At 38.3% G+C, this 17,870-nt stretch overlaps 6 protein-coding genes across 6 annotated transcripts; 4 read left to right on the top strand and 2 right to left on the bottom strand.

Moving 5' to 3' along the window:
* Positions 1 to 53: 53 nt before the first annotated feature.
* Positions 54 to 2,466, top strand: GCK72_010574 (uncharacterized protein; the record flags this gene model as incomplete). Its single annotated transcript, XM_053727936.1, has 5 exons — positions 54 to 109; positions 161 to 257; positions 303 to 1,890; positions 1,942 to 2,302; positions 2,349 to 2,466. 5 exons carry the CDS (start codon positions 54 to 56, stop codon positions 2,464 to 2,466), a joined length of 2,220 nt encoding a protein of 739 aa, XP_053587513.1.
* Positions 2,467 to 2,903: 437 nt separating this feature from the next.
* Positions 2,904 to 5,866, bottom strand: GCK72_010573 (uncharacterized protein; the record flags this gene model as incomplete). The annotated part of the gene is made up of 9 exons (XM_053727935.1): positions 2,904 to 3,128; positions 3,179 to 3,563; positions 3,612 to 3,710; positions 3,758 to 3,849; positions 3,893 to 4,006; positions 4,054 to 4,206; positions 4,261 to 4,539; positions 4,594 to 4,722; positions 5,837 to 5,866. The coding sequence occupies 9 exons, from the start codon at positions 5,864 to 5,866 to the stop codon at positions 2,904 to 2,906; spliced, it is 1,506 nt and encodes a 501-aa protein (XP_053587512.1).
* On the top strand, positions 5,651 to 6,722 carry GCK72_010572 (uncharacterized protein; the record flags this gene model as incomplete). Its single annotated transcript, XM_003110805.2, has 5 exons — positions 5,651 to 5,773; positions 5,821 to 5,945; positions 5,992 to 6,190; positions 6,260 to 6,492; positions 6,539 to 6,722. 5 exons carry the CDS (start codon positions 5,651 to 5,653, stop codon positions 6,720 to 6,722), a joined length of 864 nt encoding a protein of 287 aa, XP_003110853.2.
* Positions 6,723 to 7,220: 498 nt separating this feature from the next.
* On the bottom strand, positions 7,221 to 12,057 carry GCK72_010570 (uncharacterized protein; the record flags this gene model as incomplete). The annotated part of the gene is made up of 8 exons (XM_003110694.2): positions 7,221 to 7,293; positions 7,819 to 7,939; positions 7,988 to 8,098; positions 8,145 to 8,271; positions 8,315 to 8,423; positions 10,179 to 10,269; positions 11,589 to 11,678; positions 11,874 to 12,057. 8 exons carry the CDS (start codon positions 12,055 to 12,057, stop codon positions 7,221 to 7,223), a joined length of 906 nt encoding a protein of 301 aa, XP_003110742.2.
* On the top strand, positions 8,544 to 9,842 carry GCK72_010571 (uncharacterized protein; the record flags this gene model as incomplete). The annotated part of the gene is made up of 7 exons (XM_053727934.1): positions 8,544 to 8,578; positions 8,635 to 8,755; positions 8,803 to 9,016; positions 9,062 to 9,246; positions 9,290 to 9,550; positions 9,596 to 9,718; positions 9,765 to 9,842. 7 exons carry the CDS (start codon positions 8,544 to 8,546, stop codon positions 9,840 to 9,842), a joined length of 1,017 nt encoding a protein of 338 aa, XP_053587511.1.
* Positions 12,058 to 15,704: 3,647 nt separating the features above from the next.
* On the top strand, positions 15,705 to 16,017 carry GCK72_010569 (uncharacterized protein; the record flags this gene model as incomplete). Its single annotated transcript, XM_003110958.2, has 2 exons — positions 15,705 to 15,718; positions 15,771 to 16,017. 2 exons carry the CDS (start codon positions 15,705 to 15,707, stop codon positions 16,015 to 16,017), a joined length of 261 nt encoding a protein of 86 aa, XP_003111006.2.
* Between the last annotated feature and the right edge of the window lie 1,853 nt (positions 16,018 to 17,870).

The raw sequence follows: 17,870 nt of genomic DNA, 5'->3' as shown, positions 1-17,870 counted from the left end.
CGAAATTCTCCGAAAGGCGCTTGGTATATAACGGATTTTAGGAGGAACTTGCGATGTCTTCAAGGCACCGATTGGATTTGGACGGCAGCGGACGAGGAGATAGGAGAAGGTATTTAAACTTTGTATTCACCAATATTTTTCTGAGCAGTGAGGATTCCAGGTCTCGTTCCCCTAAAAGACGCTCAAGGTCTCGTTCGCCAATCCGGCACTCTTCTCCAGACCGACAACGACAAACAGGCGCAATTGGAAATATGAAGGTGAGCGAGCAATTAAGTTTTGTTTCGTCAATCTCCCACATTCAGGTTCAAATCAATCCTTACAACAGTCAGCCATACAGCAATCGGTATTGGACAATTTGGGAGAAACGAAGCCAATTGCCTGTTTGGGAGTACAAGGAGAAGTTTATGGAGTTGCTTCGAAACAATCAATGCATCACGTTGGTCGGAGAAACTGGGTCTGGAAAAACCACTCAAATTCCACAATGGGCCGTCGAGTTCATGAAGCAACAGCAACTCGGTCAACCTGCTAGTCAAGCCAAGCTTGTAGCGTGCACACAACCGAGAAGAGTGGCAGCAATGAGTGTCGCTACAAGAGTTGCTGAAGAAATGGATGTCGTTCTCGGCCAAGAAGTTGGTTACAGTATTCGTTTTGAAGATTGTATCAGTGAACGGACCGTCCTCAAATACTGTACTGATGGTATGCTTTTGAGAGAAGCCATGAACAGTCCACTTCTTGATAGATACAAGGTTCTGATTCTTGATGAGGCTCACGAGAGGACACTGGCTACTGATATTCTTATGGGACTGATCAAGGAAATTGTAAGGAACCGTGCCGATATCAAAGTCGTTATTATGTCTGCCACTTTGGACGCTGGAAAGTTCCAGAGATATTTTGAAGATTGCCCGTTGCTCAGTGTTCCAGGAAGAACATTCCCTGTGGAAATTTTCTTTACTCCAAATGCGGAGAAGGATTACCTTGAAGCTGCCATTCGTACTGTCATTCAAATCCATATGTGTGAGGAAACAGAAGGAGACATTCTTCTTTTCTTAACAGGTCAAGAGGAAATTGAAGAAGCTTGTAAACGGATAGATCGAGAAATACAAAATTTGGGATCAGACATCGGTGCTCTCAGTTGTATTCCGCTTTATTCTACTCTTCCTCCGGCCGCACAACAAAGAATTTTCGAACCAGCTCCACCTAACCGTCCCAATGGGGCTATCAGTCGGAAATGCGTTATATCTACCAATATCGCCGAAACATCGTTGACTATTGATGGAGTTGTTTTTGTGATCGATCCAGGATTCTCCAAACAGAAAGTATACAATCCAAGAATTCGTGTCGAATCTCTTCTCGTCTGTCCGATTTCGAAAGCATCTGCTATGCAAAGAGCTGGACGTGCTGGGAGAACTAAACCCGGAAAGTGCTTCCGACTGTACACCGAAACTGCCTATGGATCAGAAATGCAAGACCAGACCTATCCAGAAATCTTGAGGTCAAATCTCGGCTCTGTGGTTCTTCAATTAAAAAAACTTGGAACTGAAGATCTCGTTCATTTCGATTTCATGGATCCACCAGCACCAGAAACTTTGATGAGAGCTCTGGAGCTTCTCAACTACTTGCAAGCAATCAACGACGATGGTGAGCTCACAGAGCTTGGGAGCTTGATGGCTGAATTCCCACTCGATCCACAACTTGCAAAAATGCTGATTACTTCAACCGAACTCAACTGCTCGAATGAAATTCTATCGATTACTGCTATGTTGTCTGTACCACAATGCTTTGTTCGTCCTAATGAAATGAAGAAAGAAGCAGATGAGGCGAAAGCTCGATTTGCTCATATCGACGGAGATCACCTCACACTTCTGAATGTTTATCATGCTTTTAAACAAAGTAATTTAAAATTCGATTATTCATATCCTGACACAACATCAATATTTTCAGACGCAGAAGATCCGCAATGGTGTTACCAGAACTTCATCAATTACCGAACAATGAAAACTGCTGACACTGTTCGTACTCAATTATCTCGAGTTATGGATAAATTCAATTTACGCCGTGTCTCAACGGACTTCAAGTCACGTGACTACTATCTCAATATTCGGAAGGCTTTAGTCGCTGGATTCTTCATGCAAGTTGCACATCTTGAGCGGAGTGGGCATTACGTCACTGTGAAGGATAACCAACTCGTCAATCTCCATCCATCAACAGTTTTGGATCACAAGCCTGAATGGGCACTTTACAATGAGTTTGTGCTGACAACAAAGAACTTCATCAGAACCGTAACTGACGTGCGCCCTGATTGGTGAGTTTTCATTTTTACCTCAACTTTTTCATTTCCACATTTCCAGGCTTCTACAAATCGCCCCTCAATATTATGATCTCGCCAATTTCCCCGAAGGAGACACCAAACGAAAACTAATGACTGTGATGCAGACCTTGCAAAAGAATTCAGGAAGAGGATATTGAACTCATCATAATTTTATCTGAATTTGATTTTATTTTTCATAATTGTTTTTATTTATATTTGTTTTTTTTCCAGTTCTCCTAGGGGGCTCATCTCGTCTGTCCTATTTTTGTCTCCAATAAGATGAATAATTTCTATCTCTTTTCTCTTTTCTCGTGTTAAACTCTTCGGTCTGTTTTGCTTCAAGAAAGGGACCCTCAAGAAATTCAATACACTTGTCTATGATGGGAAATCGACATCAAGGTACTTCTGGGTATTTCCGTTGAATAGCTAGATACACTTCCAAAAACGGCTAGTAGCGTTTTAAAAATCGGCAATCTTTAAAATAATAAATCTCAACAAAACAAAATGTTTATATTAATAGTGTAATTCATATGACAAACCGGTTGATAATATAATAACAATGAAACAAGAAAAATATGTAAACTACTCGTAACTATTAATCACCGGCTTCCAAATCTCCCATTCCATCCGGTCCATCATCAAAGTGTCCCTCTCGTTCCAACCATTCTTCTAGCTGATCCTCGATTTCGAAATCGACCGAATCGTCACTCTCGTAATCGCTTCCTTCGTCGAATGCCATCTCGAACAGGTGATCGTCTCCCTCTTCTTCCTCCTCGAAGAAGTTATGAACACCTTCAAAGAGTCGACCAGAGCAGGTACCCTGAAGTTAATATTGTATAAAAATTAGTTTTCAAAGCTGTTCAAACTCACATCTCCTTGGAAGTGCTTGTAGGGATCTACTTTGTCAAGTGCAGCAGCGCAAAGCCAACAGAAATATGTATCGCATTTTGTGCAGTGCATCTTGTGACACCCTTCATTCTTTTCAATACTGACTGAGCATTTCGGACATGGTTTACTGTTAGAATCAAGCCATTCCTCATTGAGAAAACGTTCAACAAGAGCTTCAACATGTTTCTCTCCTCCAAACTGTCGACACATATCAGCTTTGATATGTTCATCGTCTCCTTGCCACTGTTTTACTAATTTCTCCTTATCTCCCTTCTTCCATTTGCATCCTGATATTCCATGAAACGTCTGCTTACACAAATTGCAAAAAGAGAATTGACAATATGAGCATTCGGCAAGATTTCTCTGTCTGAAACAAAAATTACGATGATTTTTAAGATGCATCATAAATACCCACCTGTCCGTAACATATGCCACTTTTTGGCAATTCTCTCTAGGACACTCAACACTGTCGGCCATCTCACGAATAGCCTTTTCAACCAAAGTAACTTCATACCTTAAAAATAATTACTTCTTTCATTTATGAGAAGAAAAAAAACAAACTTGGCATAAAGCTCGTCTCCTAGCGCCTCCTTGACGATATTTTCCTGTGCTTCGCTTTTGCATCCCTCTGCGAGGCATTGCATAGCTTTTGACTGAAATTGTAAATTAAAAACAAATTCGTACTTGTTTCCTCACCACAACTCCTTTTGCCATCGATCGATAATAATCAAATGTACAGGATTTACAGAAAACATGTGCGCATGGCTGGAATTTAATGCAGTTGTGTCCCATGAAACTGTCATAGCAGACCTACAATGATGAAGTTAGGAGATTTGATGAAAACGAAGAAATCTAACTTCACAGTCGAAAAGTGTGTTCACAAAGTGTTCTTCAGCTGCTTCCTCCCCTTTTCCTAATATTTTCTTTTTCAGTGAATCAATTGATCCTCCATTTTTGTTTAGAACATTTGCTTCGTTCAATTTGATTACTCTTGTCGGTAACTGGTCTATCTGGAAGATATTAAATACAAGTACAAATGTAAAACACTTTTCTGAATTTCATACCAAATCAATAATTGCCTGATAGCAAAGGAAAAGCACACCCATCATCAGATTATCTTCACAAATCTTCACAAGTTCTGCCTCACACGTTGTCATTTGTTCCTGATTCATCCAATCGCTTTCCAACTCTAGAATGGGTGATGAAACTGAAGGATAATCTGCAGGAAGGCGGAATTTCAGTCGAACAGGAGGAAGTATATCGAAGGAAAGAGAGAAGTTTTCGCCTGTTTCAGAAGTTCCTTCTATTGTGACTTTTGGATCGGAAATTGAGTCGAATCCCACCTGTAAAGTATTTATTAGATGTCGAAAGAATTGATTGAGAAGCTTTTGACAGACCTCAATGATTCCCTCAATCACAGCATTTTTATTTGTCCAATCACTCGTTTTTGTTAATTTATTCTCTCTGAGCACGCTTTCTAACGCTTCTAACTCGAATAATTGCGTCTCACGATCATCATCTGTCATCTGGAAGTGTTGAAAAATTAATTATTTGTTAAAATTACGAATATCGGAAAGAAGTCAGCTGATAATCAGCAGAAATTATAGTTCAAAGAATAAAAAGTATATTAAAAAGTAGTGGTGCAACAACGCTTTACTGCACCTTTGAAAAAGCGCAACAATTTAAATGCAGAAAAAGTGTGAATGAATTACGAGTGGAAGTCTCTAATATTAATATGATAACATGATAATATTAATATTTGTTATCAGTTGAAACTGTGAAGGAATTCAGGAACAAAACGAACAAAAATTTATATATTTATGTTTCTTGTTCTCTAGCAGATTGTGAAAGTTTTAACACAAAGTGAAAGATTGCGCAATATGATCAAGTACTTTGTTTCCATTAAACTGCGCCAACACTGTTTCAGAGACATTATGATGAGGAAGAGAACTTTTTTGCAGCAATCAAGATAGGTAGATATTTTTCCCGAAAAAAATTTAATAATTTCATTCTCATAATACAGTATGGAGTACTGTAGTGTCTATCTTCTGTAGTACGCATAATCTTCTGAAACATCACTGGAACTCCAAATGATTTTTGATCACATCGTGAGGAAACTGCCACGTCACAAACCTCCCTCCGCAAAAACAATTCTCGTCACGTCTCTTGTCAGTCTGATATCTCGGGAGGTGCACTTTCGTGTATACTTGCTCTCATAAAGTTGAACGTAAAAAGCCGGAAGCGGTTAGGTTTAGAGGTCGCGCAAAAGCAGCGCTTAGCATCGCCGTCAAAATCGTGTGAGACCGCCCATCTCACCGGACGGAGACCTTTTATTTACTCCCAAACAGTACGCGGACCGAACCGACAGAAAGAGAGCCTCCTCACTTGTCTCTCATTGCTTTTCTCAATTGTCCACTACTGTCCACTCTCATTTTTATCCATCATCCAACTAATATGAAACGTATTCTATTTCTTTCCGTTTTGACTGCGGTCAACGCCTTTTACTATAAGAGAACAATGTATGGAGATGCAAATGAAGGAGTTCCTTCTTCTCCAGATTATGTCAATGCTTACTATGTAGGTCGTACTGAAAAAAGATAAATAAGATCTATAACTGTCTACAGGGTTTCCCATCTGTACCTCCACAAGAGCCACGTCGTAGACCTTCATTCAATATGTATCCACCACAAGGATATTTCCGAAGAGAGCATCCATTTGATTTCGGACCATTTGGTTACGGTAGCTCCAGGTTGTTTCCGAGATAATTGACATTTCAAGAATTTTCGCTTATTCAGAATCGGAGATGCTAACTTCGGAGAAGAGAAGACCGAACGTGAACGTTCGATGGAGAAGGCAAAGCCAGGATTCTGGAGACAAAATCAACGTGAAACGATGGACAGAATCAAGCAAATTATTGGAGAGCAAAGAATGAATATGGAGCAAAAACACATGCAAATTAGACGAGTTCTTTCTCATGAAGGAGATGAGATTAGAGTGAGTCAGGAGGATTTGTCAGGGGTTACGGTAGTTTATGACAGCCCGAATTTAAATGATTTTCTTCAGTCCAAGTTCGCTGACCTCCACAAAAGACTCATCATGAAGAATAACAAAATGGCCTCCACTGTCTCTCCAGTTCCAGAATTGAGCAAACAAGCAAAGAAACTTGAGAAAGAAGCCAAGAAAATAATGGAAAATAGAAAGATGAGCGTCGAAAAGAAGCAAGAAAAGCTTGATAAACTTATGCTAAAAGCTCCAGAATCTGTAAAAAATGAATTGAATGCTATGAATGATTCCGGGTTAGAAACCCTTTCAAATGTTATGTAAATTCAACTTTCTTTTCAGATCATCCGCCCCAGTTCCAATTACAGCTCCAGCTCCAGCCTCAGGACAAATGGAAGCTCTCAATCGTGTCAATCCATCAATGACTTCACAACAAGAGATTCTGAACCGTACTCAACAAACTCAAGCAGTCGTGGAAGCTCGACAAATAAGAGTTTCTGAAGATGGAAAGACTGTCGAAATCTAAATTATTTTCTTATCAAGTAATTTTTTAAACCCTGTGATTTCTTTATTTATCTCTCAACTGCCCAAAGTCTTTCCTTGTGCTCTTTGTCTCGAAACCTTCTCGTATTTCTTCTTTTTATTCTCTCTTTTATTTCAAAAAGACCATCCGAAACGACAAGCTATCTGACTATTTCCTAAAGTGATTTCAGCTTGCCGTTTACCCACCTGCTCAGTTCGCCTTCTGTAAATATTCTAATTTATTCTGAATTTTTCTTTTTCTTTCGCCCTTTCCCCTTCTCATCATCAATGTTCTTCTGAAACTCAGTATATTTTCTTTCCATAATAAAAATGTTTTATCCGGGAAACATCGGGTTGGGAATGACAACAAAATAAGTGAAAAATGATAGGAGAAGCACGAAAAAACGAGAAAAATAAATTGTGACAAAAAGAAAATCCCTGGGTAAGAAATGAGCAAGAAACAAGAATTCAGAAACCCGTATTGGAAGAGAAACACGACATTTTAGACACGAGTCGCATCGCCAAAAAACACGTCTTTTTCGTCGTTGATGATACGTGGGGAACGGCTTATGGATCTGAAAAATACAATAAGTTATTCTGGAAATTGAAGAAAGGAAACTAGCAAAAATTCAAAATTAGGTGAAGGAAACTAGAGGAAAAGGATGTAACTAAATTGAACAAAAAATCACGAGGGTACTGTAGGTTTGGGCAAAATCTTGGAAATGTTTTTATACAAGCGAATAACTAAAGAACAGATTTTAAATTTACAAAAGTATTGACTTGGAAGTTCAAAGATGAGAGTCTACATGTTAAATTAACGATCGAACTAGTAACCTTATTTTGAGAACCATCGCCTAGCGCGAAATAAGATGGCAAATTCATGGAATATTTGGAATTTTCTCAATAATTTTAGAAGTTTTCCTGGCTTTGATGTTCTCTTGTTCTTTTTCGATTCTCAATTAGTTCTTCTCCAACTTTTAGCATGTATTCATCAAAATCATAATATTTTAGAAGCATTGATAAATGATTGTAAGTAGATTCTCCATGTTAAAGTGACACAGGGAAAAGTGCACAGCATGGGAATACACTGACAATCAAACCTGCGAAACTGACTGCCTCGTCGAATGACGCTGTTCCTCAGATTGTCCATTGCCCGTTCCACACTCTTTCGTCGTTCTCTTGTTTTCACATTTCCGCAACATCGGAATGCACATACACAACCTGAGAATAGAAATTATTTAAAATATTTAGATGATTCAGGAAGCTCACATGTAATGAAAAGAGTCAGTCCAACTGCTAATCCAACAGATAACAGTAGAGATAACGTCCCGGTATCAAACCTTGGTTCTGGTGGACCGTTCAATTCATTCGATATTTCTTCTGAAATTTCAAAATTAAAAATGGTTATCATTCCTGAAGAAATAACTAATTATCGTTGAAAGTGCTGGAAACCAATCATCTGTCTGCGCGTAATCATTCACTTTCGTAAGAATCGCCTTTCTCTCCTCCGTTGTTATATATTTTTCAGCCAATCTTGCAGGCCAAATTACCATCTGAAAATCATAAAAGAGTGATGCATGTGAAAGTATATCAAACCTTTTTATAATGTTGCCATACAAAAACAATGACTGAGTTTCCACAATCTCCGAGAGCCCATCTTCCCTCGAGAGCTCTACAAAAAGCTTCTGCTCGTTCCGTGAGTTGTCTGCAAAAAGAAAAAAATTAGTTGCCAGTTCACGGGATCAGCGGAGTATTACAATGACAGATTTCTCATTTTTACCATTTTCTTGTTTCGTCGTTCAAACAGTTCAAACAGTTAAATCAAATGGAAATCTTGTTGGAGAACAATGATGATACTGTGTTAGTTTCTCTCAGAAATGTTCTATTTTCTTTGAAACCTCATTTCTTAATTTCAGTGTACTGAAAGACGGAGTCGAGATTCCAAAGGTAAAACCCTATGTTCCTATTTTGAAAGATCGAAACGGAAGTGAATATCTTCGAAATGAGGAACTGTTCCGCGGAAAATTTCTTGTCAAAGTAGGTCTTCATTTATCTTTTTCTTTCTTCAATTTTTTTATTTCTAGGGATTGATCGGACGTGGTGGTTACGGTCAAATCTATTATGGTTCCGACGCCACTTTTCCCGAAGACGTCGTCATTAAAATTGAACCAGTTATCAGAAACGGAAAGACTGGAAGACGAATGCTTCTAGAACAAAAGATTTTGTATCGTCTTCAAGGAAGACCTCATGTTCCAATTATGTGTGCTTCTGGACATACCGATCATTTGAATTTTATTGGTATCTTATTTTTGGCTATAAAATTTTCACTTAACGACATTTTAGTAATGCAACTATTGGGCCCAAACATTGGAGACTTGAAGAAAAGAAGTCCAGTGAGACGTTTGAGTTCAACTACAGTAGCCAGAATCATGATTCAAGGAATTGCTGCACTTCGAGATGTCCACTCTCTTGGATATATTCATCGAGATGTTAAACCAGCTAATATGTGTTTTGGAGTTACTCAAAATGTGATAACTTTCTGTATAATCTTTTGGGAATAATCTATTTCAGACTCGTCACGTGCTGAAACTAGTCGACTACGGTATGGTTCGAAGATACAAGAATTCCGATGGGAATCGTCGGAAACCGAGATATCGACCTGGATTCAGAGGAACTCTTCGTTATTCATCTGTTCGAGTTCATGATGGAAAAGAACAAGTTCCTTCGGATGACTTTGTTTCGATGGCGTATTCTGGAGCTGAGTTGCTACTCGTCAACTTGCCGTGGAAACTTGTGTCAGTTGAGGAAATCAGACAAACAAAATTGGATTTTGTGAGTAATTCCACAAGACATTTACAGGTTATTTTTCTATTCTAGCACACCCCGAATTCTCCGTTTCTCATGCTAACTGGTCCGTATTTCTCAATGTTCTGCGGAGCAATTTTCAGTCTTCGTTCCCAAGATGAACCAGATCATTCCTCATTGCAAGCTCTTCTTTTGGTGAGGTTTGAGTAGAATTAACCAGAAAAGTGAACCAGTTTTTCAGGAAATGACAGGTGGAAAATCATTGAGAGAAGCCTACGACTGGGAAGAGAATTATCGTGATGCGCTAGGAAGTAAGTGAAAAATGATACCCTCATTCTATTCTTTTTTCTTTTTTTCAGGTTCCACAACAGAAAGTGTCTGAACTATTGAACTTGTGTTTATCCAATCATGAAGTTACTTCTCTTTCTCTTTTTTCTTTTCTAAGCAACACACAGACGAAAAAAAAAACAAAAGGATCTGGTGACCTGGAGAAAAGAAAAAATAATTTATGTTTTTTGAGGCGTTAGCTATTTGCGGTTATTATTTTTCTCTTTCATCAACTTTTCTTTCTCTTGGGTTTTCTTTGAAAGTAAATAAACGGACAATGGTCCTTTTTTCTCTAGAATTAGGTTGTTTTCCTGCGAGAAGAACTTACGTGTCAGATGGTGAGTGCATGTGCATGTAGAGATTTTTTACGATGGCAATGGAGACAATGAATCCGTGGAGACCCTCTTTACCACCGCTACCTGGAAAATTAATGTTGCGAGAGGGAGATAGAGAGAGAAGAGAATGAAGAATAGGTTAGAATTCTTTTCAAAAAACTCAGAAGCTCAAAGATTTAAATTTAGATAAGTGCCGGTAAAATAGGGGTGTACGTTCACTTTCACCCCCCACCTCTATCACAATTGCCCCCCACCTGCACGGTAGGGAATGGCCCCCCATTTTCCTTTCATTATCGATTCAGTTTTAAAAATTCGTGACCTTTCAATGAACCGCGTGGCCCACGTGTTTGAAGTAGCAGTTCGTTTTTATTAGGATTTCTTATTTATTTCGATTTATCGAAGACTCCAGAATGGTTATAGAGGCAAGTAGGGACCATTAGGGGTAATTAAGGGTCATGTGTGAACTCTATTGGGGGTGATTATGGATACATGGACTAGTTCCACATTCCTCCCCCACTCTGATAAGGATTCCATAATTGCCCCCATGTAAAAATAGGGGGGCAATTGTGAACTCTATGGGGGGTGATTGTGGAAGCTTGGAGTAGTTCCACATTCCTCCCCCACATTTTCAGGCTCATCGATTAGTTTTTCTCTTAATCTTAGGCTTAGGCTTCTTCTGAATCTTAGGCTTAGGCTTCTTCTAAATCTCAGGCTTAGGTTTTTTCTAAATCTTAGGCTTAGGTTTTTTCTAAATCTTAGGCTTAGGCTTCTTCTGAATCTTAGGCTTAGGCTTCTTCTAAATCTCAGGCTTCGGCTTATGTTCAAAGATCATGCCTTTACTCGAACCGGGCGGGGGCGATTGTGGAAACATATAGTACTTCCACTTTCCTCCCCCACTCTGATAGTGATTCCATGATTGGCCCCCATGGGGGGAGATAATATACCGTACAAGTAGGGGGGCAATTGTGAACTTCATTGGGGGTGATAGTGGAAGTATACCTAAGGGTTCAGAATGACCCCCCATTCCCGTTCTTGGGGGGCGATCATGGACTGTCGAAAGTTCATGATCACCCCCCGCTCTGTTATAACCCCCCACTATGGAATCACACCCCAAACCTGTGGGATGGGGGGTGATACCATAACGTGGGGGGTCCTTCCGGAGTGGGGGGCGATTGTGGAAATATACCAAAATAGGTGTCAGTTTTCGCAGTTTCGAAAGAAACAAGTGAATTTTGAGATTAACGAAAATCTAGTTGGGTGCCTCCTCATCTTTCTGAATAACGTTTGCATTTTGGGATATCTCAAAATACTCAAAATCTTCTAAACATGTTCAGTTTTCATCTCAAGTTTCAAAATAGTGGGCTTTCCATCCCCATTGCTCCCAAAAACTTCCAATAATTCACCTTCAATTCCAGTCGTACACTGAGATCTTCTCTGACAATGGCAAGGAGTTCCAACAGCCAATTCTTGTAATTGAATGTTCAATTGCATTGCTGTAAATTGTTCATTTAAGTTGTTCCATGTATTCGGATTGCTCTCCAGTCTCATTCAATACACTCACTCAAGTGCCACATGTTCTTTCTTTTTATTATTTCGCCTATTCTTCAGTCTTTTTCTTTTTATTACTATGCTTTCGAACAAGTCTTTGTTCTTCTCTTGAGGACAACAGGAAGTTTTTATGAACTAACCTTGTGTATTATTGAGCATGTGATCTGGGTCACATACATACAGTTGTTGCTTGTTTCGTGGTAAAACTGCCACACATTGATTGACAGAAGGGCCACGAAGATCCGGGAATTGTGATGATGTCCATTGTGATGAAAGGATTACGGTTACTTGGTAGACGAGGAGTAAGAGTAGAATACTCAACATCTGTAATACAGAAGAGATTTGGATGAGGAAAAACGGAAGACAAGCGGAAGAAAATTGATAAAATTATGAGCTTTTCGTTAAAGTTCACACATATCCATCAAACTGTCACTGCAGAAAATTATATTCCGATTCCTTGGAGAATAATAACTGCTTTGGACCAAAAATATGAATTTTTCCAAAAAAAGTTCGTTTTCAGAACAAAAATTAAAAAATCCTTTTTTTACAACGTTGCGTCCTAAAACCAGAGTTATACAGATTATAGTTTGGCTAATAGTAAGTTCTGATTCAGAAAGATTTGTACGACAAAGTTGCTCTTTCTAGCACTACACGGAACTTTTTATTTGAATAAGTTGAAAACAGAAATTTCTAAATAAAACGAAGGAAGAAATGTTGGAAACATTTCTGAAAAACTATAAAAAGTTGAAATTCAAATAAAAATGTTGTTACTGTAGTCGTCTAGATCTTCCCCGTATTACTCGAAATATGCGAATTCGAAAACTCAAAAAAAAAAAGAACAAAGTGAAGCATAAAGAAAAAAGAGAAAATATGAGATATTATTATGATATAGGTTATTTTGAAAAACTGCGGGTGGTTCTCTCCTAGCCGAGACAACTCATCTCCGACGGGAGCGCAAAACGAATTGTTACAACTGAAAATCGAGAGAAAGCCGTCGAATGAGACGATAAGAAGTAGAAGAAAAGGGAGAGATGAAGAGCACGGGAGCATTGGGGGGAGCCCGGTTGGAAATTAGTAGAAGGAGGGCATTATCAAGAAGAAAAAAGAGAGATGGGGGTGGAGAGAGAAAACTACTGACAGAAATCTTTTGCATTGCTTGCTCTCTTTCTCTTTGCCAAAACACAATATTCTGCATCTGCTGCTCCACCACGTGCACTTTTGAGGAAGGAAATGAGAATTATGAAGACGTGCTTCTCTTCAGAAGTTACGGAAACGAATCAAGAAAAAGACAAAAAGCAGAAGAAGTCACGGGGCCATCGGCATCGTAAACACACCTGCCACACAATGAGTTGACACAGAAAAAGAAAAAGTTCAAATGTTTTTACAACGAAATAAATGGGTTAGAGAGAAAAGAGCATTTGACTTCTTCTTCTCCCATCATCCACATTCCATTGTGTCTCTTTAAATTACCGTAATAAAACTGAGGAGAGAGCAAGTTGTTTATGTGTGTTCCGGAGAAGAACTTAAGATTTCTTTAGATTCTTTGGAATGTCTGGAGAGAAGGAATTTGGGAAATGAAAAGGAAGAAAAAAGAAAAAAAGGAAAAGTAAGAAGGGGAATGATTCATTCCAAATGGAAGAGAACTACTCAATCATTCTACTCATTATTCATCTCGTACGTATTCAATTTTCGAGTTTTTAAGAATTTGGATCTTAGAAATCCGAATTTCTGGGATCAGTATTCTCACTTGTTCAGCTTCAATGTTTGTTGAGATGTTTCTAAACATTTTGATCTACATGTTCTTGGTCATCCAGTTAAAATGATATGATCTGCGCTCGCAAGTAATCTTCTTTCCACCAGACATCTCCGAAAAAAGAAACAAGAACTAAAGATGTTCTACTGTTTCAATGGAGGATTCACATATCTCCTCCAAAATTTAAAAAAAAAACAGAACCCAGAAAATAATACGAACATTAACCAAGAGGCGGACACAAGCCGACAAGATTGTGTTCTAAATGAAAAATGACATTGGCTTTGGGTTCTTCTGATCTTCCTCTCCAAAACCCAACCCGAAAACAAACTCTTTTTCCCTTTTCTGGTCTTTTTTGTGCTTGTATGTGAAAATGAGGAATGGGTTGGATTAACGAGAAGAAAAGGAAAGAAGGGAGGAGTTACTACGACGTCTGACTGGAAGAATTATAATCCTCGCAGATTCCTACATGAGAAACGACCGAATTCTGAATACCAAACGAGTGTTTGTTTTTGTTTCCACCCAGAGACACCCATTCCCGTTCTTCTTTATTCTTGCATCTGATTGTGACATGTTTTCAGTTTTGTGTCCGTCAATTCCAAGTGTTTTCTGATTGTCGTCGTCTCGTGGGAAGATGAGAAAAAAGTAGAAGAAGAGGCTACTAGACGCATCAAAAAACGCTTGACAGCTCACCGAGCACGGCGATTCGTGAACACTGGATTGGATCATCGAGAAGCAACTGAATGACCGCACATCTTGATTGATTTCCTACAAGATCTTGTCACCTGACCTAGTGTTGCAAATGATCTGGAAGAGGAGGAGGATATGAGTTGGTGGGAGAGATACGGAGTGGGTTTCTGGATCATTAGTAGACAATGGGTTAAACATCCAGCTGATACAGTTTTGGAATACTCTAACTTACTGATGAAGACCGACAGATATTTCAATCATAATATTGAAGCTTCAGATTTTCAGATCCAAAAAGTCAACACATATCCTCCAGACTGTATCAGCCTCTTAGCAATCACATTGAGAATAACTGAATTCTTGTGAACTACAAATTTTTAAATAAACTTTGGACTTGTCGGGAAACAACTCAAAGAGAGCACTTTTTGATTGATGTGATACAAGATATCATGTCACCTGATCTTGTTCTTGACCAGCAAATGGGAAAAACGATGAGAATTGAGGTATTAAAAAAGATGAGGGGAACAAGTTGCGGAAAGTTTCAGAAAGTTTTCCAGAAAAACAAAAATCTTCCATAAATAGCCATTGTGTGGATGAGTTCATCTGTTCTTTGCACACGCACATTCGTGCATCTTCTCTTCCCGAATTTCCATTGTTTCCCACGTTTGCAAAAGGAAATCCGGAGAATCATAAGACATTTTCCTCATTAAGCAGATATTAGATGAAGTCATGTTTCAATTTGAAAAGTCACGAACAATCGAGACAATTTATGTTAGGATGCTGGAAAAGTCACGGATTCTACGGACAAATCCAAAATGAGAATAAGAGAGGGGAAAATGAAGAAAAGGTAATAGACCTGTTGAGCTGTTCTCACATCCGTATGACTGTATATCCGAATATTCAAGTAACTGACAAAGTGTTGAGACCAAGGCTGTCATAAAGGACGTCGGGCAGTTTTATATTGCAGTTTTGGAACTTAACAGTTTACCCAAAAAAGTCAGTCTTTAAAATAAACAAACTTTTTCTAAAAAGGAAACTGATTTCGTTGAGATCTATGCTCGTTGCTCAAGGATATGGCTGTTTCCGTTAAGCTATTTTTTCGTGTTTTTACTTGTGTTCTGGCTTTCCAACTATTTTAAAACTCAACTCAATGAGTGCTTCTGATACGTATTTATCTGAAACACCTTCCTCTCCAACATCCCATATCACATTCTTTCTTGTTCTTTCTCTCTTATTCCAACAATTTCTCACTAAAAACTAGCTACTACAACATAGATGCAACATTATTTAGAACATCTAATATTTGCTCTCTCCCCCTCTCTACTTTTACTTTTTTAGCTCCAAATGCCGCCAAAGACTCATGTGTCAACTACTTGAATAAATATAGTAGCTCATGAAAAGAAAAGAAAAACGTTTTGAATAAAGAGTAGGAACCAGTTTTTTCGGTTTTTGTAAAAGTTGTGTCTTGGTATAAAATGGCAACGTTTCTCCAATCAACCATCGAACTTTTCAAGTCGCTTCAACTCAATTCATCATGTTCGCTAAGTGGTAAGTTCTGACTTCTCTTGAAACTTTAATTTCAATTCTCAATGAATTTCAGCTTCGCCGCCGTCCTCCTCTGCGCCATGATCATCGGATCTCACCAACAAGTCGTTGTTCCAGCCTATTCAGCTGCCTATGTTCCATCTGCGTATGCTTATCCATCAGTCTATTCTCCATATGTTGCTGCTGCTGCCTATCCATCTGTTTGGGCTTGGGGATCCAACAAGAACAAGGATGACTCTGCTCCACGTGCTTTCGCCAGACCATCTGCTCTTCTCAACAACCAGAAGACAACAAGCGCTTGAATTTTCGAAATTCTACGAACGTTTAATTTTTTGTAAATTTGCATAAGAAATACAAAATAAACCATTTCCATCCACTTCGTCTGATCTCACAATTCTGTGCACAGAATTCTTTCTACTTTCCATGGAAAGAAATGATTTGTGAATTCTCTTTTTTCAGAGTTTAATGACGAGATTCAAATATAGTTTCAAATCACATCGTTATTAATCGAGACTTTCAGTTTGCACCTTACAATAAAAATCCGTACCTAATTTTGGAAAGAAATCAAAATCAACAGCCATGTTTTCTTGGTTTTCCTTGGAAGTAACCGTCAATTACAGTAAATTGACTCTGATAAATCGACCTCAACGTTGTCGAATTTCAGATTCAAATTCGATTTTTACGGATAGATATTTACCACAGAATCGAAACGTGAACCAATTTCTTTTTGAAATAGGATCGGTTACTGTTAAACCTTTGAATTTGATGATAATTGATTTTGGATTCCACTTTTTGAAAATTAGCTCCAGAATTTCACGCGTCATTGGTAAATGAATCGAATCTTAATGAGACTATTCAGAGGGAACGAAATATTGTAAGAGACAATATCTGAGTGATTCGACCATAGGCCCACAGGCCATGTTACACATCGGCCAAACTGATCCGTACCGTTTGTCCTTCTCCGCCCTTTTTGATTTATTTGAATTTTGGGGGCTTTTGAAGCAATTTTGAAGTTGACTACAAGCTATTGTAGCTATTTGGAGGGATACAAAGGAGAATAATGTTAATTAATAATTATATCAATTTAAAATAAGAAATGTTGTTAAACCCAACGATTTGATTTTAGTTTTGAATTTCCGGGATTATATTTAGTCTGTGAAGCATGAAGGAGGGAACGAGTTCCAACAATTCAGACTTCGGTAATATATCGAGAATTACGTTTGCTCGAATACTTGATGTTGTATCTTATAGAGTATTGGTGGCGTCTCGGTAGTTTATGCGTAAGGAAGTAAGTTATCGGATTATTATCACAGAATGTTTCGTTGCTAATAAAATATTTGAAAATCAAAATTTAGTCGCATAGAAGATGCCGATTTTCTGATGATTCAAGACGGTTATAATGATTCCAGTCTAAAAATCTCTCAAAATCTGATAAAACTTTCCCCGTTCTTATGTGTTTCCTTCGAAATGTTGCGAGTTCTAGCCATCCTTTCCACCCGTTTACTCAAATGTGCTCTCTTTTCATATCTAAAGTTTTGCCTCACCCCTTATCTCTCCCATCCAGAAAACATTTTTTGTGAATCATTCGGAAAATACTTCGGACGTTTGCAACATCGCCCTTATTCCGTTTGTTTTTAAGAAACGGAAAATGTTATCAAGTCTGTTAGCTCCCCATCTCCATGATTCTATCTACTTCTATTGTCCTTTTTGAATGTTTCAAAGTTCCAGTTTCACGAAAGTGTTTGGATATGCTCAACTGGATTCGAATCCTTTATGAATTCTGAACAAGTAGAATGAAATATTTTTTCCTATCAACGAAGGTGTTGAGGGTACCTTGAGTAAGTTTAACTTACCCAGGAATCATCCGTCAAGTGGTTTATTAAATTCAAGAAACTTCAATACGAAAGGTAATTTTTTCAAAATTTTATCAAAAGAAATCCTCTGAATTGACTCAGAGTTTTGAATGTATTTGAGAAAAAAGTGTAAAAGAAAACGAAAGATTGCAACTATTTTCTATGTTTGAAACAGAAAATTTGGGGGATGCGAATCTCCTTAAAAGCAATAGCAAGAAAAAAAGAATAATAAACGACTATACGATCCATTTATAAACAGAAGAAGACCGTTTTAGAACGGAAGAAAGAGCAAAATTCCAAAA

This window comes from Caenorhabditis remanei, chromosome III (genome assembly GCF_010183535.1).
Source record: "Caenorhabditis remanei strain PX506 chromosome III, whole genome shotgun sequence".
Classification (NCBI taxonomy): domain Eukaryota; kingdom Metazoa; phylum Nematoda; class Chromadorea; order Rhabditida; family Rhabditidae; genus Caenorhabditis; species Caenorhabditis remanei.
This window is presented reverse-complemented; position numbering and strand designations above follow the sequence as displayed.